General features: G+C 40.2%; 4 protein-coding genes across 4 annotated transcripts; 2 read left to right on the top strand and 2 right to left on the bottom strand.

Annotated features, from left to right (window-relative positions):
- Positions 1 to 126: 126 nt before the first annotated feature.
- On the top strand, positions 127 to 1,594 carry capsla (calcyphosine-like a). The gene is made up of 5 exons (XM_067253767.1): positions 127 to 137; positions 435 to 549; positions 760 to 937; positions 1,090 to 1,299; positions 1,461 to 1,594. Exons 2-5 carry the CDS (start codon positions 455 to 457, stop codon positions 1,563 to 1,565), a joined length of 588 nt encoding a protein of 195 aa, XP_067109868.1. The 5' UTR covers positions 127 to 137; positions 435 to 454; the 3' UTR covers positions 1,566 to 1,594.
- A 416-nt stretch (positions 1,595 to 2,010) lies between these two features.
- ranbp3b (RAN binding protein 3b) lies at positions 2,011 to 8,872 on the bottom strand. The gene is made up of 17 exons (XM_067253121.1): positions 8,842 to 8,872; positions 7,301 to 7,356; positions 7,131 to 7,167; positions 6,902 to 6,988; positions 6,721 to 6,792; positions 6,189 to 6,254; positions 5,948 to 6,040; positions 5,555 to 5,664; positions 5,217 to 5,327; positions 5,000 to 5,097; positions 4,801 to 4,876; positions 4,591 to 4,687; positions 4,371 to 4,495; positions 4,161 to 4,281; positions 3,779 to 3,921; positions 3,401 to 3,593; positions 2,011 to 3,205 (listed from the first exon to the last, which is right to left on the bottom strand). Exons 1-17 carry the CDS (start codon positions 8,861 to 8,863, stop codon positions 3,162 to 3,164), a joined length of 1,551 nt encoding a protein of 516 aa, XP_067109222.1. The 5' UTR covers positions 8,864 to 8,872; the 3' UTR covers positions 2,011 to 3,161.
- A 3,328-nt stretch (positions 8,873 to 12,200) lies between these two features.
- ccl25a (chemokine (C-C motif) ligand 25a) lies at positions 12,201 to 14,131 on the top strand. The gene is made up of 5 exons (XM_067253444.1): positions 12,201 to 12,282; positions 12,752 to 12,839; positions 13,161 to 13,278; positions 13,433 to 13,523; positions 13,606 to 14,131. The coding sequence occupies exons 2-5, from the start codon at positions 12,776 to 12,778 to the stop codon at positions 13,627 to 13,629; spliced, it is 297 nt and encodes a 98-aa protein (XP_067109545.1). The 5' UTR covers positions 12,201 to 12,282; positions 12,752 to 12,775; the 3' UTR covers positions 13,630 to 14,131.
- A 2,409-nt stretch (positions 14,132 to 16,540) lies between these two features.
- On the bottom strand, positions 16,541 to 21,956 carry zgc:66427 (uncharacterized protein LOC406256 homolog). The gene is made up of 5 exons (XM_067253303.1): positions 21,153 to 21,956; positions 19,759 to 19,854; positions 19,471 to 19,576; positions 18,843 to 18,942; positions 16,541 to 18,677 (listed from the first exon to the last, which is right to left on the bottom strand). The coding sequence occupies exons 1-4, from the start codon at positions 21,673 to 21,675 to the stop codon at positions 18,885 to 18,887; spliced, it is 783 nt and encodes a 260-aa protein (XP_067109404.1). The 5' UTR covers positions 21,676 to 21,956; the 3' UTR covers positions 16,541 to 18,677; positions 18,843 to 18,884.
- Between the last annotated feature and the right edge of the window lie 294 nt (positions 21,957 to 22,250).

Below are 22,250 nucleotides of genomic sequence, written 5' to 3'. Positions count from 1 at the left end.
TCCCCTTGTCATAAATGTGCTTTCATTGTGGTAGAGTGCGGTAATTACTGTTTGCCTATGTTTCCTGGCAACCGGTGCCACCAACATAGAAACCCCTTCACTTCACTTTCTTCTTTCATTTAACTGGAACGGAGAAGGTAGGTTGAATTATTTCAAAAGTAAATGCATGCCTACCTTACCTTGAGCACTACACAATAGTAGCCTAGGCCACCATGCATTCAAGGCTTTTCCAATAGGCTACACAGCTTTTATATGGAAATTACTAAAAGCGGAAAACATATGCTAATGTAATTGTTTCTGTAGTAATATTAGCTTATTTTAGTATGTATATGGATATATATGGAAAAAAATAGGAGTATGCTATTGTGGAATAACTCGTAATTGTCCATTGATTTCACGTGCGCTTATCTACGTTCTACCCGAACTTTCTGTAGCTGTTAGCTACCTGATAAAAATGACGTCAAACAGTGAACAGTCCACAGAGTCTCTGCAGAAACTGAGACAGCAATGTCTGGCCAGAGGATCTGCTGGAATCAAAGGATTGGCAAGGCAAGTAAAACACTTCAGAACACATACTGAACGTATCTTTTATCCCCCTATTACAACAGTACTCAAGCAGAACATGTTGTTAAGCCCAACAGTATAGCAAGTGTAAGTAAGTTAAAGTAGGTATGATGGACTCCAGTAAACTGTAGCCCATGTTTGGCTTAATAGATTTTTCAAGAGAGGTGATTTCTCTCTGCTGGGTTTTTCTTTAAGGACATTCCGCATCATGGACGATGATGGCAGCAAGTCACTGGACCTGCAGGAGTTTCTCAAAGGCCTGGACACCTATGGGGTTACTCTGAGCAGAGAGGAGGCCCAGCAAATCTTTGGACTGTTAGACAAAGATAGCAGTGGTACCATTGATTTCAATGAGTTTCTGGAAAGCTTGAGGGTAGGTATATTCAACATTATGATCAAATGTGTGCATTATGCTATAACCATCTAATACATGGTGTACTTATTTCTGTCAAATTAGAGGAATACAAGTGTAGAAACAATCTGATAACTATGCATAGTCAATGAACATGTAGTTGTGTTTATCAGCCTCCAATGTCAAGCTCCAGGAAGCAGGTGATTTCAGAAGCCTTCAGGAAGCTGGATAAGACGGGAGATGGAGTGGTGACTGTGGAGGACTTGAGAGGTGTGTATAATGCCAAGCAGCACCCCAAATACAAAAGTGGCCAGTGGACTGAAGATCAGGTTTTCCTCTCCTTCCTGGAAAGTTTTGATTCTCCCAACAACAAAGATGGCAAGGTAATAAAAAAGGTTTTTACAATTATAATACATTTCAGACAGTTAAACATTATAGGTGTACTAGAAACTGATTAGTTGGTTTCCTGATCAACATCCTGATCTTAGATGATGGTTCATTTGCCTGTACCATAAACTAATTCTGTCCCTTTGCTCCCCTGCAGGTGACTGAGGAAGAGTTTCTAAATTACTACAGTGGAGTTAGTGCTTCCATTGACGAAGACGCTTACTTTGTAACCATGATCAAGAATGCCTGGAAGCTTGTGTAGAATTCCTTAGACTTCATATTTATTTTTCCTACTGTAAATCATTAGTATTGTATTTAGTATAACTTTTTGGGGGGGGGGGGATTGGAATTCAAATATACAAAATTGTGTTCTGAGATCTGATTAAAAGAAAATCTCATAATATTCCAATGAATATTTATACTTTATATTATAATCTAATTTCAATTGATGTATTGTTAATGCAAGGTTAATTCTTTCTGATCAAACTATATTATTAATCGGTTATGTTACGTACAAATAAATAAGTAGATATTTTGTAGATTCCTTCCTTGGCCTTTACTGCCCCCTTGTGTACATTGTGTACTTACCTCCTGCTGCGCACTGACTTAAGTGACATGGACATTTTTTGGACTGAACCAAACATTCCTCCACCAGAGCTGCTTCGAGATCTATGAGCCTTCTAAATGAATAATACAGTTCAGTCCAAAATGTTTTATTTTGTAAAGAGGAAAGGAGTCAGAGGAGTCAAGAAACATGGTGCTCTACTAAATGATAATATATTCAAATATACATGACATTCAAGGGTAGTTCAGTTGTCTAAATGCACTCCACACAAAATAATCTTCATTACAACTTGTTTTTTGCAAATGACAATGAATAAAAAGTTTATATAATATTATCAAAAGAATATGTATTAACACAATATAAACCCTTGAAATGTTGGAAAGAAATACAGTTACATGCAGAATGTTGATCAATGCTGTCTAGTTAATCTCTGGAAAAACATGACAAAGAATTACCCCATGAGGGTCAACAACTATAACACAAAGTTATATAACTGAAGAGAAACCTTGGTGAGTCCTTCTCCTTTGGTTATATCCTTATCATTAACCCACAAGAGGACAGAGCATGTTGTTTTAGTCCTTTATTCACTAGGTCATTCGGAAATATATGAAACTGCTTTTATTTTAGACTGAGTGGTATTGGCTAGCTGTTACAGTGCATAAATGTGTTTTACCGAATTAGATGACTCATGTATAATATTGTAAACCGAAATAAGTTACATGACCAGAAACTATCCAACAAACTTGGGTTGAGGGGCAGGGTTGAACTGGTTGAAATGGAGGTACAAACAGCTGACTGGATGACTAGTCAACACGATACACTGTGACAATGAGACGCCCGCCTGGAAGTGTGTCTTCCAGAGGTATGGTAGAAGAGTGAGTAAAAAGGTCCCAAAGTAGAAACTGCAGTCTTGACATGTGCCATACCTTAAATGGAGAGGAAACACCCTCATGCTCATCAATATGATGAGCAGCCAAGTCCCAAACCAAAGCTTTGAAGTCTTTATTTTAGCTATCAAAAAAAAAAAAAAAAAAAAAAGTAAAACACAAACTGGGGAGAAAGTAGCTCCAGATTTGATGTTGACTGCAGACAAAAGACGAACTGCACAAGTCAGGTGAGACACTCCAGTACAAGGTTGTTTTTTTTTCTTTCTTCTTCCTGGAGATAGACTTCTAATATCCAAAAGTACTAGTCTGGGGGGGGGAACCATGTTGGTCAGGGTTGTCCATAGAGATGCCTGCAGTAAAATACCCAAAAAGGCAGCCTCCTGGCAGGCCATCCATTAGGGTGACGTTATGTGCTTCCAGCTGCTGGGGTCTCTCCTCCATCTGAGTTAACTACAGAGGAAAGATAAACACAGCTAGTAAAGTGCTAATGATAATGATCACTAGACAGATCAGAGCATGTTCAAGGACTGCTTCCAGAGCCGTTACAAAAAAGATACTCAACTCCTCAATCCTTAATACAATTTTTGCTCCAGTAGTGACCTATGACAGGTGTCTCCTACTCTCTCTCTCCACACACACACATACCTCCAGCAGGAGTGGATGCAGAGGCAGTGTTGGCCACCTCGTCCTCGTCGCTGTCGTCCTCGTTTGACTGCGGCACGTCGGCCTCAGGAATGGCTGTGGTTGGGGCTTCAGGCTCCTGGTCCGCTCTGCTCTTCAGAGCCAGGATACGGTGGTGCAGCGCGGCGGCAAGCTGGCCTGTGTCCTTCGAACTAGCCTGAAACACCATCACAAACGGATACTTTAGTTGCACATCTGCCCTTTTGCTTGGGTATGAAAAATGTTAAAAGAAGCACAGTTTCTGTACTTTACACCATACATTGATGGTGTGCATATTTAACATAGAAAATGAGCATGAATTTAACGTCATGTAAATGAGACAAGGTAATGCTGGTCATGTACCGATATTAGGAAGACCTTAACCCCCTGGTCCTCAGTGTCCATGGCAGTGATCCGCACGCTCTTCTCACTGGCTTTGTCCACCTGCATCTGAGGCCACAGCTTGGTGTTGAGGATTAGACGCAAGCTGCCCTGGGTTCGCATTACTGACGACACAGGACAGAAACACAGCATGCGATCACAAATGCGGGTAAGACTATTGTGTTCGAATAAAAGGTATGCGTTTGTACCATACCCATCACACAATACTAGCTGTGGAGGGGAATTTCTGTAAATCATTGTTGATCCATTTTCTAATCGAATCTAGGTCAACAGGGAAAATTTCTGTGTGTAACTGTTTGTCTGCTTCCTATTACGAGCACAAACAGATCTTGTTTGCACTCACCTAGACGAGACTGTAGTGTTCCGTCTTCTGTGGACGCCATGTCATTGAGTCTGAGAAGCCCTCGACCTCTTTCTATCCATGACTGTGCAGTCTTCTCAAACACAAACAACTTGCATTGGATCTGGAGGGAGACAGTGAAAAATGCAGAGCTGTAACAGATTACCATCACCCATTTGACCCATCCTGAAGTACTGGGCCAACACCACATACCTGTAAAACATTGCTCTCCGATTCTTCTCCAGTTTTGACGTCTACTTTCTCTAAGATGCACTTCTTGGCTGTGGCTTTGGTGTAGGCTGCTGCAGATTCTTCCAGAGACTCTGTGATGCTGTTTGCTGCAAACACACACACACACACCAGGGTCACATGTCACTACTTTATCTTCCCTTGCGGGGCACTGGTCCACCTGCCTGGGAGGAGTGATATTTACCCTTCTCTGGGGTGGGTTCCTGTGAGGATGGCTCAGATGCAGGGGCAGCTGGGGCCTCTTTACTCTCCTCTACTGTTGGCTCACCCTTGGGGGGACTCTGACAACACAACAACAGAAAACATGTGACACAGAGTTAAAGACATAGAAGTTTCCTCCATTCCATGATGTGACCCAAAGCAGGCCACTTTAAAACAGGCCACATCCACTCACCAGTACTCGCTCAGACATATTCTGTCCAAAGACAAACTTTGCTCCGGTGTCTGTTTTGTTTGCGGTGTTCTTTGCACTACAGAAAAAATTACAAAAAAGGTATGGACAAGACCTTTATAATCCATGACAAGATTTGTTTTCCAGCAGAGAGGAGTGAAACACAGTCATCAACAATCCCTCTTCCAGGAAGGAATTTTACCTGGGGGTGCCAATGTACTGTAAGAAATAATTGGTGCCCTCGGCCTGGGTGATCAGACTTGGGTCTTTCGACTTGCCATCTGTGCTGTTTACCTCCAACTAGAGACAGAAAAGGATTATCAGCAAAGAAATCTGACTGTATTTCTCATTGGCTAAAATGTTTACTCATCATATAACAATAGACCAACATCACTTTATAAATGCAAAATTGTAAAAACCTTTGCTCTATCTTTGATATTCTGCCCAAAAACAAAGGAGGAGGCTGCAGAAGAATCCTCTCCACCTTCCCCTTTGTTTCCACTCGCATCATCTTCCTCCTTTTCATGCATCTAAGAGACAGTTCAAATCACATATACAGCAAATGGATATAAGGCATTGACATCTCTGTAACATATGAAAAACACTTTAGAAAGATCATATAGCTGAAAAATACTGCATTGGAAATATTATATTCAAATGACATACGAGTGCGCCAAAAGCATTTGTGCAAGACTAGGCCATTCACACATGAGCCCTGCCTGCTGTTCACTGTCAAGCTTGGTCCCGTCATACTCACCGGCGATGTGGCAGGGCCAGCCGAGTGCTCAGTGTTGTTCAGGAAGACAGGCTGCCCCAATGATGCCCCGTCTGAGGACTTCTGTACTCCATTGGTCCCACAGCTGGAGTCTATAGAGACAGAGGAGTGAAAAGTCTGTTTAAACTCCAGAGAGAATCTGGGTCGGCTTCATAATGTGTGGAGTCAGGTGGCTGAGCGGTTAGGGAATCGAGCTAGTAATCAGAAGGTTGCCGGTTCAATTCATCGCCGTGCCAAATGACGTTGTGTCCTTGGGCAAGGCACTTCACCCAATTGCCTCGGGGAGAATGTCCCTGTATTTACTGTAAGTCACTCTGGATAAGAGCGTCTGCTAAATGACTAAATGTGTGGTGAGAAATGGTTTGCACTACTCACTGGACTCTGTGTGGGTCTTGGAGGGCGGGGCCTGGAGCAGGGCTGGTCGGAGTACACTGCGCTGCTGCTCCTTGGGTTTCTGACTTGGGACACCTGGGATTGGATCCAAATAGGATAGCATAGGGGGTTTACATTTAAGGAGAGTCCCCTTTTAAAAGGTCCTGAGATGCAATGATACGTTCTCTATTGATCTGGTCCCACGTATACGGCATCTGTGACACTAAACAATATTATTACCCACCTGAACTTGGAGCTTGTCCATGGATGAGGGTTGGTGGTTTTAAACGAAATCCAACAGGCTTCTCCTCTGTAATCCCATGAAAAGAGAGATGTTATGGATATCCCAAATGACCGCTTTACTGCCCTGAGAGGTTTACTCAATCTGCCTTTGTAACCCCAGGGCCTGTAACCATAACAACCCTGATGAACCCAGAGTTGTGCAGCTGTTCAGATCCAGCAGGGAACCACTGCATCTACTAGTGTTTGTCTATTCCAACCCTTTTCCAATCACGGATTTGGCCAAACTACTGTGCATTTGACCTTTCAGTACTAAAGAGCCACGGATAAATACTTAAAATGCATACATCCTCAGGTATTAATAATTCACTGTGAGTAATAAATTGTTTGTCATCTCTATGCTTTCTCTCTAGATTTAGCAGACATGCACATCCCTCAAACGCATGCACACAAACACAGAGCAGATGCATTCTAGAGACATCCAAATCCAGACACAACACAAAGGTGACGAATCAGGAGCCTCCAGGCCTCCTCACCTGGCTCCGAGTCAGAGTTCCCAGTTGGTGACTGACAGAAACTTGAGGGCATGAACACATTGTTCTTGGGAGCTAAAAAGAAACCGTAAAGGCACATACCATGATCCACACAATCAATTACATCACTAAAACACTTGAGATCTTAAATGATTGTTTGGATTATCAAGATTACGTTTATTACCAGAATGTGAGGGTGGGAACTGAGTTAGCGATGAAGTTCTTTCCCTTTTAACCGGTGGACAATAACCTCCTTGGTCTTTGTCTGAATCTGGTAAGGGAATATTGGGATTTAGTTTGGTCAATCAAATAAATAAATAAAAAGCAGAACAATCACTTAAAACACTGACAAAATATGTTAACCAAACAAGTATGAAGGTGAAAGTTGCTGGCAGTCCTATGGGCAAATTCACCTTCTCCATCTTCTGCACTCGATCCATCAGCTGATCTCTGAAAGGCACATACATTTGTCTCTTGTAAATGTAATACAATTTTGCAGATGTATGTAAAACTCAAGTGTAAATCCATCCTGTTAAAAACTGAGGAATATGGTTCTTGGCTAAAGAGAGTCAGATAATATTACCTTCTGTGCTTTATCCTTTTGAAAAACAAACACTGGTGGTGCTATGGCAGGCTTCTCTGTAAACAGAATAGAACGTCATGCATTAGCAAGGGCTACATGAGAAGATCGAGTACACTGAACTGTAGCCAAATTCAATGAGCTATATCAACTAGACAGATTTTACATAGGTTACAACTTGCTGCAAACAATCGTCAATTGGGTAACCAGTTATCAGTATCTAAATTCAAAGGGTAAATGAAGTAAAAAATGTATCTAGTTTTTGCTGATATTTGCAACCATTACGCTATTGTGTTCAATCGCGCGCACACACACACGCGCTTTCAACAATAATACAACCAATGACGAAAACAAATAAACTAGCAGAAATCAGATGACAGACCCATTATCCTCTATAAAATTGTAAAACAACAGAAGGTAGCTTCAAATATCAAACGCCCAATGACAAATTACTAGTATCCGATTTAAGAAAAGCTAGCTATGCCATGACAAAATCATATCTGTAGACTAGTAAAAAGAAAGTCGAAACAAATAAGAAACATTTGTTTTGACAAGCAATACGCTGTCTACCTAGCGACTTCATTTGAAGATAATTTGCTACATGGATGACAGCAAAACGTCAGGAAGCTGCCTGTCCCAACATGACACTACTGACTTGGCTAACTTCCTATTGTAATGCTAGCTCATGTTTGAGCAAATTAACCGTCTTTGCTAGCTAGCCACACAAAAATGTCTCCCGTTGTAGTGAACAGACCATTTTAAATAACACTAGCTATTTAGTAATGGAAAGTTAACTAGCCTGTCTTGCGAAGCAAGTGCTGCCATCAGGCGCAAGATAAACAGCTAGATACAAACTAGGAGGTAGGGTTTAATTGGCTAGCTATATCCAGGCAGATTTATAAGACAATGTACTGTAAAGCTATGTTGTAGCCATGTGGTGTTTATTTTGCCAACTTGTTTATTCTTGAAGAAGTAGCTAGCTAGTATGTGAACTGCATTGAAAGCTAGCTAGCTACTCATCCCCGCCTAAATGGATGGAGGTATCTACAGTAATAGTAAATCTAGACTAGCTAGAGCTAGCTAGCTAGCTAGCTGGAGCCTTGTTCTGGCTTAACTGAGTAAGTTAGCGTAGCTAGCAAGCATTAGATAACCAGCACTATGGACGGTTAGCTGGTTGACGTTAGCTAGCTTCCCAATAAAAGTTATCATGCCCACTAGAATAACCAGCTCGCTACCTAAGATGTGGGCCTGTGTTAGCTAACCGGTATGCAATAATTTATGTTAGGCTAGTAGTCAAGAACGTCTAACCATGGTCAGATTCATTAATTTGTCGAATCCCTAGCTGGCGGCTAGCTGGCGGGCGATAGCTAGACTAGCATTGTCGTCTTTCATATACCACAATTCCGAAATAAAACACAGCTGCTCCGTTTCTGGATGTGCCGTGAAACACCTCTTTACGTTTATCTCTCCCATCTATATAATATAAAGATTACGCAAATAACTATGCAGTCTTTGTTTTGTTTCCTCACCAGGCCACCACTCACCTTCGTTTGCCAAGTCCGCCATTTTACTTCTTTGCTCACACCCACAAACCACCGCGCAAAAATAAGTTCTTGTACAATGCTTCCTTGGAACCGGCTTGACTCTCAAGTCTTGAATCCGTCATTGCATTGATGTATGTTTACTACTGGATGTGTTGTTTTAACCAACTTTTTTTTTATCTCACAAATGAACATGGTGTTAATTTGAAATAGCAGATTACTATGTCAAATTCTAAATAGTTATAAAACGAATCAACCCAAATAGGAAATAACGTAGGTTATATTTTGTAACTAACGTATCCTACGTCCTCTAGGGTAGCAGTTGCAACTCTAACCATTTTCAAAACAGGTCATGACCTTTTACTGTTACTCAAATGCGTTTTATGCAAGTCAACAATGACAGCACAAATATCAGAAACTGCCACATGACTTAGAGCTGGCTGGCTGTTGGCATCACTGGAGAACACAATTAGCTATGGTCAAATTGCTACATTTAACCAAATAGTTTTGTTCCAAAGCACAGGCATCCTATATTGCCATATGGATGTAACGCACAATGGCAATGCAAAGGCATTGCCATTGTGCTAAACCAGATGTAGAATTTCAGCATTCCATTATTTTATCCCATCACTAGATGGGGTAGTGTAGCCTACCTAGGGTTAGCTTGAAACATTTTTATTTTGAACATGCAGTCCTCCAATCTATCATTGCTAAACACGTTAAACAATCATTTTGTGATTTTACCTGTTGCAAACAATATTTTAATTGATCACACAAGCTTGTTTGGCCAGTACTGCGATATTAATAGCCTAGTTATTATTAACTAGTGCAACATGATGCAGTCAGGGATTAAGATGTCAGTGAAACACACAAATACAGATTACTTGAGCTATAGTTGCATAGTGCCCGCAATTATGTCGGTGACTAACAGATTTCTGGAATTATAGATAGATAGTGCAGTGCCCGTGATGCAGCTGGTGATGCTCAGAGGTTTTGGTACCTACAGATCACAATGGAAATGGTGTAAAAAGTACTTATTCAACCTCCACATCATCTATTCTAGTCAAATTGCCAATGCTGTGGTAGCCTACATTCATACAAATTATTGTGTAGCCTCATTTGTCTGCTGTTTCCTACATAATAAATTGCTTATGTTATGTTGATCAAAATGTACTGTAATGTTTAATTGTCTTATCACAACAAACATCTAAACATTTAGTTCATAACAGAAGTCATTACATGCATAATGGTTGATCCATTTGTCATATTTTTAGACCTAATTCACCATACAGCGCTTGCATGTACATTTGAATGGTATATCCACTTTATATTGTTGATCTGTTAGCTAGCCAGGAAACCACTTTGTGGGACCCACAAACAGACACACATACATACAAACACACACACACATACAAACAAACAGAGATTCTCTGCATTATTAGCAATTCAGGGAATTCCTTTCCAGACACCTTTATTATTTGTCCATTTACCCCGAATATTGATTTTATTGTCTTAGATTGATTCTTAGTTTGTGGTCTAGCCTACTGTAAGAGAGAATCTGTAGCTGTCAAATTGTTTTTCCATTATGAAGGTACATCCAGTTTACAAATGCCTTGTTACACTCAAACAAAATGATGGATCGGTTTCAATGAAATCAGTATAAATTTCATTCTGTATTGCAATGTCTCGAAATGCCAGTCACTATCTGATTTAAGGGATAAACTCACTTTGAGTATCAGACTGTTCTGTACTACAAAGGTTAGCATGGGATCTGGAGGCTTGTCTGTGCCAAAATAAAGCAACTCTAACATTGATTAATGGCTTTAGAGATATTGTCATTCTCAAAAGCATACAAAGAAAAAATATGATGGGCTAAAACAACATGGCTCACATAATTTAATGGAATGTTGAAGACAACCAACATGCAACCGTAATCCAATTCACCTTGGCAGTGGACCATCATCTTTCAGAAGAAACATATCTTTCTGCCATTGTTATAGATCAGTGCCATTAATCTATCAAAATAGGTGAGCTATCATTACCAGGTAGGTGAGAAATCATAGGTAAGCAATCCTTACCAGGAATCAGTACAGCTGATGCCAACTTTATGCTTTTTTTGATCGATGCTTTGCCCATGACTTGGTTGTACGGGGTGTGAAATATGCAGCTAACAAGAAAAATAAAGAGAGTTTCACGGAGGACTGATGCAATGAAGATATAAGATACATATATCTTATATTTTTGCAGAAGTGTATGATTTCTTAACAGTTTTTTCACAGTCTTGACTCATTAGGTGGTATGGAAAATGAAATTATTGTTTTGTCCAAAAGTGTTTGATCATAGCAGTAGTAGTAAACTAACTTGCAGAAACAAAACAAAAACCATACAAATTCAGCACATTTGCCTGCACAACATAAACTAAAAAAGCAGCACCATGAAATGCTTTTTTGGGGGTGGGTAGATGAAAGAAAGTGGTGAGAGATCATTAAAGCATAACAACGCTATCAGATATCCTCTTGGGTTCTCAGGACTGCCATATCCCCATTAAAAAGCTGTATCAAAGCTTTAAGAAGAACACCTCAATGAAAGCTGAAGCCAAAAGACCATATCTTAAGGAGGACCTGACAGGTCCTTGATGCATGTGAGCGTCTCAGCAATCAGAGCATGATATATCTTGAAGTAAATGGTGAACAGACACACAACATTTCATTTTAAATCACATGCCACTGTCATTACATTTAGAGCTGACACCCTGCTCATGACAGTGGTCATGTTTTAAGAAGATCAAGTAAGGCAGTCCACCACCAACAACTCAGCCAACAAAATGTGTAACTTTTATGGTAGTCCAATAGCAATGCATTCCATACACAGCCATCCTACAGTTTTACTGCCCTCAGTCATGTACATTTATAGAAGGGACATTTTATTACAAAACTTAACACCTTTTGTGCATGGGTGTTAGTTTTCATACTTTTTTGCATACGAGTTTTCATGAAGAAGGCTATCATTTGGATCTCAAACAAATACACATAAGTGAACATAAACTGACTCTTCTCATCTTTCAGACTTCTTAAAGCCCTCAGTAAATAAAGACTGTTTCACAACTGGTGTCAAACCATAAAAACCAAAGCAGTGTTACTTCACATTGTCAGATTTGGCTCTAGTGCTACTCAGAAAATAACCTTTTGCTAAAGTATGACTAAAATATTGAATCTAAGTTTGACCCCCAGGGAGAAGACTGTCCAGATTTAGCCAAAGAGGCCAACAGATTCTCTTTTCATGTAAACATGTAAAATATTTCATGTCAATCAGTAACCTCATGCCAAAGGTGTGTAACTTGAGCAGCTCTACTGGCAGTATAAGAGGAGCTTACCTGAGCACACCAACAAAGACAAGGAAACGACTGCCTTAGAGGCTACAGACATCTCGGACTGGCAGGATAATGTGAGTAGTCAGACAAAATCCACATTTAATATACAGTACCCTGCTATATTCTCTAAGGAGTGTTTTTTTTGTTGCTGTTATATTGTTTAAATTAATTTGACATTTGCATTCGGTATTGAATTAGTCTTTTACACAGTTTTGTGTTTAAGTTAAACATAATCGATTCATGATTTATTTGATTCATGTGAAGCAATGTGACTTCACGTAAGTTGAAACAAACAAAACACCATGTACATTGCTGTTCTGAAAAACTGTAGCTTCACTGAGGGATCTTTGGAAAATTCTGCTTTTTGTTATACATTCTGGTACGATAACCATACCAGTATTAGTTCAGTTAAGTGAAGGTTTTGCAAGATGTATGTCAAGGTTGAAGGCTTCATACTTGAAAGGAGAATTCGAAGGGAACTGTCATTGGGAAATTCTGAATAGATAAGATTTATGGTTTGTACGGTCCTGTGTCTTTCTGCAGAGACACACAACAAGAGATTGAACCATGCGGTTCAATGCCCTGTTCTTCCTTCTGATCCTAGCATGTCTCTACCTCACCTTTGCACAAGGTAAGTAGCATCAAATAAATAATACGCATTGTTGAAAGAAAAGAGTTGCACCTAGTGGGTTAACAACCCTGCCAAGGCACCTATGTTGTGTGTGATAAATCCCTGTGCTCCACCTTTTGAACAATTCCTTCATACAGTAATTTTTTATATTTACTTTTTTTTGTATTGCATTCTATTATGAAATAACAGTTGAATAGAGGGCAGGTTACAACATATTACAATAGTTCAAAGACGTTTTGGCAACACTTTAACTTAAGGTTACATTAACTGCCATACAACTAAATAACCTGGTATTGATGGTAATTGTCTGTCTGACCCCAGGCTCATACGAGGACTGCTGTCTGAAGTATGCCAAGAGTGTGGGGAAAGGCACACGCAGAATAGTGAAAAGCTACAGGAAGCAAGAGACCGATGGAGGCTGCAACATCCCTGCAGTAGTGTGAGTCTCTCAAACACGCAGTACCTACTACAAACCTGTATGATGTAGGAGGAAAGAGGTCACCTTGTGATTTTTACCCATTACATTTAAACTAACACACCCTTGTGTTTAAGGATTTGTTTTTCACATGCATCAATTATTTCCACATACAAAGTTTCACCACAAAGCGAGGACGGGTGTTCTGTGCTGACCCAGATGAAAAGTGGGTCAACGACTTAATATCGAAGATCAAAAACAAGAAAAAGGTGATGGTCCTCAGACACTAACTTAATGCCTAGAAAAACAAAAAATGTACTTCTTCTTAAAATATATATTTTTGTTTTACAGCACAAAGAGAAAATGAGAGGATGAAGAAACTCCATGAGGACCTTTAATATACGCTATAGCAGATAAAATACAGCCATTCCATCTTGCTTGTAACAGTTGTAAATCAAAACAATTATTTTGATGCCTAGTTAGTGGGCAATTGGGGAGGAAAAACGATGCTTTTCAGCATCATTTTACTTTCAGCACAGCCAAAGGCACCTGCTGCTTCAACAGGAACCTGAACTTTATAACCTGTAGTGGTCAATGGTTTCAAATGGATTGGTGGCGGCTCTATCAAACCTGCTTGAATGAATCTGTGTGAAGGGAGATATTGTGGGTTTGTACTTTGTACGCCACTCCTTGTTTGCAGTATCAAAAATAGATTGTAAGTTGCTTTTGTGATCAACTACTTGGACTTAACTGACATTTACCTTGTAGGAAATGTTCAGAAAAAGATATCATACAGTATCAAGCTAATTCTCCCACTTCCATTATCCTTTCCAGTTTGTGTACTCCTAAAAATAGTAATAAAAGTATGTATAATCTGTCTTGTATGTTGTTGGTTTATGATTACAAAAATATGAATACACATAGGCCATTATTACACATTTGATAGCCTTATATTCTTAAATGTATACTGTACATGTAGAAACAAATAAAATATGTTAATGCTTAACAAAAAATAACAGGCGTTTCTCCTGTCTGATATCTGCCAGATGCAATAAATTCCAATGATATCTCTTTCTAAACACTCTGGGTTTGAAGTGTTGTACTTTGATCCCTTTCTTACTTTCACTTTCCTCTCAAACAAATAGCCTTTGTCCGTTGTATATTGTAAAACTTCCATTTCATGTTGAAATTATTTCAATAATTTTATCAAATGCTTAGAGGATACAAGACAGTTTACTTTCATTTATTTAGCAACATGTAACAAATCATCACACCATACTCTCTTTCTCTCTATCTCTCTCTATCTCTGTTTTAGAACACATCCCTGAACATGTTCATTCACATTTTATGATGTGATCCCTTTTGTGTTGAAGTGAAGTACAGTTGAAGTCCAATCTTTTTTCCAACCATGGATACTTCCTTACCTCTCTGTGTCAGCCGAGACATGCAGGCTCTGGTAACATTGGCTCTGATAAATCTCTGTAAGTCATACTTTATGGGCCATGTCTGTCTCTAACATTCAAGATTGATGACTTTCAATTTCTGGTACATCAAAGAACTCTAAATACCTAGATACCTTTGGATTGAAAAACATACGATGAAAGGATCTTATCGTATATAATGCATGACACGGCTGTAAAATAAAACCATCCTGTGTAGGTGATATGAAACTGCATTTGTACATGCACAACATGACTGATTAAATTCATTTAGTTGGGGGAAAACGATTTCTACTCTTGGTACTATTGAAAGTAGCAATTGAACCTTTTTTGTTGAAACCAGTCCATAATAGTTTTTCACACTTGAATTAAAGTAGGACAGTCAACAGTGGTATGTGGAAGTCATTCTTAAAATGATGCATTCAGTAACAACCTTTTTGTGTCTGTGAATGCTGCTACATTAGCCACAGGGCAACTATCACAGCTATCCTGGCACCTAACGACCTTCAGTCACACATAAATACTATACCAACAGGCAGCACTAATTGTTGATTGTGACTTTTACAGATTGGAATGCCTTGAACTTCACAGGTCAAAGAATTAGGTTTCAGTTTGAAAAGGTTTCCAGTTTTCAGGTTTGACTTTGTCCTGTTTTGATCCGAGACAGTTTGACAGATGTTCTGTTATGCTTTCTACTCTAACATGCTGGGACACTTTCCTTGGCCAACATTCAGGGCAGTAACACGTTACCTAAGACAGCACCCATGAAAAGAAAGTAAGAGACTGTGTTATGGATAAACAGTTTTACTAAAAGATGCTAAAAGCATATGCCAGAGCATGCGTCCATGCAAAATATATGAAAGGTGAGTAGAGGTGGTCTGAGAGTGTGGAGTAAACAGGTGGAGCACTGAGGCGGAAGCAGCCTCCTGTCATGTAGGGCCTTGTGAATGAGGAACACCGCTTTAGAGTTATGGAGAATGGTGATGTGATGCAGGGCATTTAAAGACACAGGCAGCAGTGTTGTACAGTGCATGGTGTGTATGTATGCACTGTATGTATTTTGTATGCTGCAAATCACTAGTCTTGTGTACTACGTGATGTTGACAGAACATAACCTTTTGTTTTTATAAATCATGGACCACTGAAGTCATCAGAAGCTACAAGCGTGGCATATTGTGTTGTATCATTAGATAGCTTTATGTAATACTTTTTACATATAATAGTATGTAAAGGTTCTATGTATTTAACAATAATTTAAAAGCACCTTTTTAGGGCTACAACTGTTGGCCTAACTGTTGTAGCCCTAAAAATCACGCATTGATCATTCTAGCCATGTACCTTCAGGAAGTCTTCCTTGTCAGTAAAATAAAAAAAAGTTTTGAGATTAAAATTGTCTTTGTACATTGCGTTTACTTCCATGTTGCTACACCTAGTTCTTTATCAGAGTGATACATTAACTTTATGCTGAAATACTGAAACCATAAGGTTTTATTACTCACCAAGAAAGTCTTTTGTTGAAGGCCTGTTTTTCTGAAAAATTAATGTACTATAACTCCACCTTGTGGAACATACTGAGGCATCTTACTTGTGTATGATCGATATAGTTCAATAGTAGAACTTTTGACTGCAGATAAAAAGGTTGTAGGTTCAACCCTCACCCTGTATGTTGCTTTGGATTTGTTATTACAATTACAATGTAATGTAACTACATATTTGTTAGTTTACACATTTAATACCGCACTTAGTTACCTTGTGCCACAAACCCCAACATGTCGTAAACGTTTACAGAACAGTAACACAAAAACACAAACAACAACAAAGACAACATCACAGAGCTCACGCCATATATTTATTGTAAAAAATACATATAAAAAAACAACAACTTTGAGACATACAAAAGTTGGAGCTTAGAAACAGTATAATGAACAGACAAAGAAAGACCAAGCCATTTTGGAATTGCATTACATATTTACAATTTAATAAATAAACTCAAATGATTCTATACCAGAGAAAAGGCAGATTGTCCATATCTTGGGATGCAGATATCACTGTGGTGGCCTTAAAAACATTCTCGTTGAATATATTAGCATAACATCACACAGACCAGGGAAGGATTTACAACCCCGTGGCTGAATGCCAAGGATGAAGCCTTTACTAAATATCATCCTTGATGAATAGCTACACAGAGTGTAAGCACTGGTATAAATTGAGGTATTGCACCACACAGCTTTGGGGGGGGAAGTAGTAAGTAACATTGGGGGCTTCAGATTGTCTATATTTACACTGACAACGCCCCCTCCCCCCTTTAAAGTACACAACATCATTTTTCATCACTACAAAATGTAACATCTAATGATCCATTTGAATATGTTTCCCCCCCATACACACTCACATACAAACACACACACACACACCTCATGAACAAACATACTTTTGGCTTTATATACTTTTCGTTTATTTTTTCAATACTACAGGGTAACATGCACATGACTGCCACCTTGTGGCGAAACAGTCCATAGCACCTTAGAATGCAGAGAACTGGGCAAGAACTCCAGGGAGGCTTAATGAGAAGCTTGTTAAGACAGAACTCCATCTCCTGCTCCACCAGTTGGCCGAGTCATGCTTTGAGGGAGAGCAGTACAGGGCATCGGATGCCTCGACTAAACTACAACGTTAGAGCACCTGAAGATGAACCTCTCACCAAGCTAAGGCAACAGACAAAGAGCCAAAGTCAAGGGGTCACTTCTAGCAACAATAATGGGTGTGGTTGGGGGGTTGTAATAATGCAATAATTACACTTCAGCTGTTCATTGCCTTCTATCGGTAGGAAAAGGCAGCTGCCACGTCATGGCGTAAACATGCCCCCATAAATACATCCCTCTTTCCAGCCAGAGAGCCAGATGGCTGTATTACCGTACAGGGTCTGGTCCAGAGGGCTGGGCTGCTCCCCAGAGAAGTAGGCGGATGTGGCCTTCAGCAGGGGCGAGGGGTCTTTTTTTTTTAAAAGTATGTTCCCAAAGTAGTTTGGATATTTTAAGTTAAAGTCCAAATTAAAGGAGCTTCCTCAACAGGCAGACACCAAAGCACACACATATGTATAATACAGACACACAATGGCAGAGTAGGGCATCCTTGTCAGGGACATCACCAGCCTGTGCGCATAACCATCCACCCAACCACACACTCAAACTGACCTTGCGCAAAAAGGTTCAGTCGATAGTCAAAAGTGCTCAAAACGGTGCAACCAACACCAGTGCTATGGCCCTAGAAACTACCATCAGCCTGCTCTTGACCCTATATGAAGTAGTCATTTCTACACAAACCATCGAAACAAACTAACCCCACTCTGCTTAACACAGATTTACACCTTACACCCACTTGCTACTGAAATGTATCCAGGTAACAGGAAAACACAACACTGCGGTAACCCCATTCACAAAAAGCCCCACATTCCAGCTCCAGTCTATAAAAAAACAACAATGCAAAAACGCATTAACAGTTACTCTTTAGATGCTGCATTGGTTGGTTTATTATTATGTTTCCCCATGGACAGAAACATCCATCCAATGTAATATGGATCTCTGCACATTAGTTTTTTTTTTTTTTGCAGCCAGAAAGAAAAAGTATGCTGGGAAAAAAACACACAAAAAACGAGGGTGGAAGCCGTCAGACATAGACCCTATTTAAACGCTCCTCCCAGACCAAGCTGTGTAGGTCACCCAGAGAGACTGGGGCTGTTGGCAGGTTGATAAATCGATCTTTTCTCTTTTTGTTTGACGTGTCTTTTGTCTGAAGGCCAGCAGCTCAGGGGTGACTTTCAAGGGACAGGGAACCCTGTTGCCAGTGTTGGCCTCAGTGGTCTGAACCCAGGGCAGCAGATACCTCCTCCTAGATATATGAAGGATAAGGAGGCTTGGATTAAGCAGAGTCCCATATATATATATATATATATATATTCTGCAGTATGGGATACAGTGTAGTCTCCTGTTGGGCAAAAGAAGACATAAAATATTAACTCCCTTCAATTGCAATGTTTTTTTTTTTGCAAGATTATTTTCAGTACTCAAATAGAATGAGGAGTGTAACATAATGAACTAATAATTAAGGATTTTGATATATGTACACAAAGACACACACGCTAAAAAGTACCTGAGTCAGGTGTGTGACTGTGGGGTGTACGTGTCACACGAGTCAATCGAATGGGTGTTCAGGACAGCACGGCTTCACCTTGGACCAGGAATCAATGCAGCTAAACAGATGAGAGAGCAATGGAGGGGAGATAATGAATGAACTCCTCTACAGGTGGAAACACAGCTTAGCAGAAAAGATGCCTTGAATTAGAATTTTGTAATACAAGTTGCCAGCCGGGCAAGGGGAGTGTGACAGACTTGTACCAAAATAAAATCGATAGTCAGGGGAAGCGCGTGAGTCACTTGCTTAGGAGAGTCAGTGACAGGGCTAGTGAGTGGATAAAACAGTGCATAGCTAGGCTAGACAAATGATTTGCCGGTCAAGGGAAATGAGTCTCTTGTCTAGGTGAGTGAGTGTCGGACTTTACCGCTGGCCTATCAGTTCTATACCTGGCCTGTCATTTACCCGTGCCGGCCAATCAGTAGCAGTGTGTGACCCCCACTCTCCCGAGATGACAGATTATACCTCAACAGAGTGGTTGACTATCTACCTGAACAGGCATGATTTGATGAGCTGAAATCTGCTCAAACATCATGGTGCATCAGCATGATTAGCTAGCCTAGTGGTCACATGGTACAGCGGTTACCTCTTATGGTAGACACACAGGCAAGCCAACCGAGCAATGGTCTCTCCCTGCAACAAGTCCTCAAGGCAGATGGAGCACTCCCCGCTGTCCTTACTGAGCACATCCGCTAAGGACACACAATAGAAGAGAAATGAGGATATCTGAAAACCATATCAGAATATTATATATATATATACAAAATGTCTTCTTGGGTTATTGTGTTGGGACAGTGCAGTGGTACGTTGATATTTCAGGTGATTAATCGTGCACCCTCAAATCGGTGAAAATAACTGGCCGTCTGAAACTCACTGTTGTAGGGGAGAGGGGGAGAGGTAAGGCAGTTCAACAGATGATCTTCAATCCTGCCTCCAGGGAAAGGCTTGGTGCAGAAAGGGCAGCGGATATCTGGGAAAGAAGGCAGTGTCAGCTGATGAATACAAGTACATGACTATCTAAACTGGGTCCCACAGGAATAACATACAGTCGTGGCCATAAGTTTTGGCAATGACAAATGTTGTGTTTGGCAAAGTTTGCTGGTTCAGTATTTGAGGAAAATGTTTTCACGTTTCTATAGAATTTTGGAATACAAAAAAGGCACATTTCATATATTTTTTAAGCTTTTTGGGTGCGAATATTTTCAATAAATGCAAATAGTCCCCTCTTTTACAGCAGTCAATCTGCTCTTAAAATCCAATCAGAATGATAGTGATTTCCCCTGGCTAGAATTAGTTCACACTTTCCCCTGTGCTAATGATATGACTTACTGAAATTATGTTAGCAGTCATGTTATGCCAAGGCCCAGCAAGCTTTGCAAACACAAAATGCAAGAAAGAAAGAAAAAACAATACTTTTGGCCACGGCTGTACTATAGTCACGGCAATAATAAACAAGGGTTTATATTTGCAATTGTACAAATCAAATTGAACTGCTGCTGCTAATGATCGGCATTGCATATTATTAGGTTTCCAGTTATCATTCCACCAGACCAACACGAGTCATCCAGCTTCAGAGCCTAAAGTACTGCGCCTAGTTGGCCTACATTCTACCTCCCTCCCTGGGCCACTGCCAGCATCATGCACTTTAGGCCTTATAACCAATTTTCTAGATTCTTTAAGGATGCTGTGCCGTCTTCATAGACCCATGGGAAGGTCAAACATATACACAACCTGTTGTTTTGGTCTCTTGTTGTCATACTTCCAATTAGTTCTGGACCAGGTTAAATTGTGGTAATTTACCAAGGAGGGTAATTCAAAAGTCATGTGGAAATGACCTCGCTATATTGCCCTTGCACTCACCCAGATCCTCACTAAAACTTTTATATTCTTCAAGAGTGCCATGACAGATTCTGCTACTGTTAAGGGGTTTAAGACATAAGATTATTACAATGATTTCACTTGGTATGGTTTCTCTCCTTTCAATGAGCTCTCAATATATTTTTTAATCATTTCAGGCATTTAGCTAAACACGAGGTGAGATTATCTGGTCAGGAATGCAATTTCTGGGTTAATCTAAGGCCCAGATTGTGTAGACTCAGATTGTATTTGACATGCGTACCATACAAACCAGTAACTTGCTACGATTTATCCAAATTGCCTGTTTTTTTCAGTGACATGATGGAAAGCACACTACTATCACTGTGAACAGTATTCAACAGTAATCATAACTGATATTAAAAAACGAATAGTATAGACATTTATTCTTACTGTTGGGGCGATTGTTTACACGGTAGAGACCAATCCAAGCCTCCGACATGGGGCGTTGATGAGTGCCTCGCACCCGTGCGGATCTTGCGCTGACGTTACGCCCGGTAAAGTGCCGGTTACCGGGTAAACGTTCAGAAAAAGTGCGGTGGGGCACGCGGCCTGTATCATCTCCAGACTGATGTTCCCCGTTAACAACAACCACGGGACTGCCGTCATTATCCGCTTCATCAGGCTTGCAATCACTATTGTCGTCTGTTGGTGATGCTTGGCTAATACTAGAGGGGAGGCTGTGGTGATCAGCAGGGCTTGCATCAGCGCTTGCCTGTTGCCCTATGTCCGAATCACTGCCCTCCTCTGATCGGCTACGGTTGGTATCCGTATCTTCAAAACTCCCAGAGAAGTCCACCATAAGACTGGTCGGCCTACAGCATCGGTTCCGCCTATATGAATCCCGCGTTGTGCCATCTTTTCCTAGAGCCGAAGGGATTGAATCTTCTTGTGAACGGCTCGCTCTTGTCCCCATCTCGTTTAATAGTGACCGTTATCAGCTGCTTAGCTAATTTAGTTGACTGGCGTGCTAGCTAGCTAGCGTAACTGGCTACCTCGCTTCAAGTTGTTCCCTAGCGAACAGCAGAACAAGGGAATGATGCTGTTGTTTGGTTACACTGACTATAGATGTTGTTAAACGACGTAATCCCCCCGCTGTACTTACTATCTCGAGCAAATGTATTTCCAATGTCAATCGATTTGTCAATTTGCTGTGATTTATTTGCCGTAATTCTTCACCTCGATCCACATTTTCTTTCTTTGATGCTCTTCGCTGCTGCAGCGGAAATGGTCTGTTCGTTTCCTCCTTTCATCCACTATATAGTTTACGGTTATTCGTGAGGAACTTCCATTCTTCCCATAACATAAAAATAAAGCTTCTTTGTTTCATACCGTGGCTAAAATTAATAACAGACTATTCTTGTTTAAACAATTTGGTTAATAAATAATAAACATTATATTTAGAAATATAAATAAATGTTAGGTCGTTATGTGCGCCAATATTTTACATAGTACGGTAGTGAAGGCACACACAAAAACAACAAAAAGCTA

This window comes from Osmerus mordax, chromosome 16 (assembly GCF_038355195.1).
Source record: "Osmerus mordax isolate fOsmMor3 chromosome 16, fOsmMor3.pri, whole genome shotgun sequence".
NCBI lineage: Eukaryota > Metazoa > Chordata > Actinopteri > Osmeriformes > Osmeridae > Osmerus > Osmerus mordax.
Note: the sequence above shows the minus strand (reverse complement) of the source record. Positions and strands in the feature narration are given on the sequence as shown.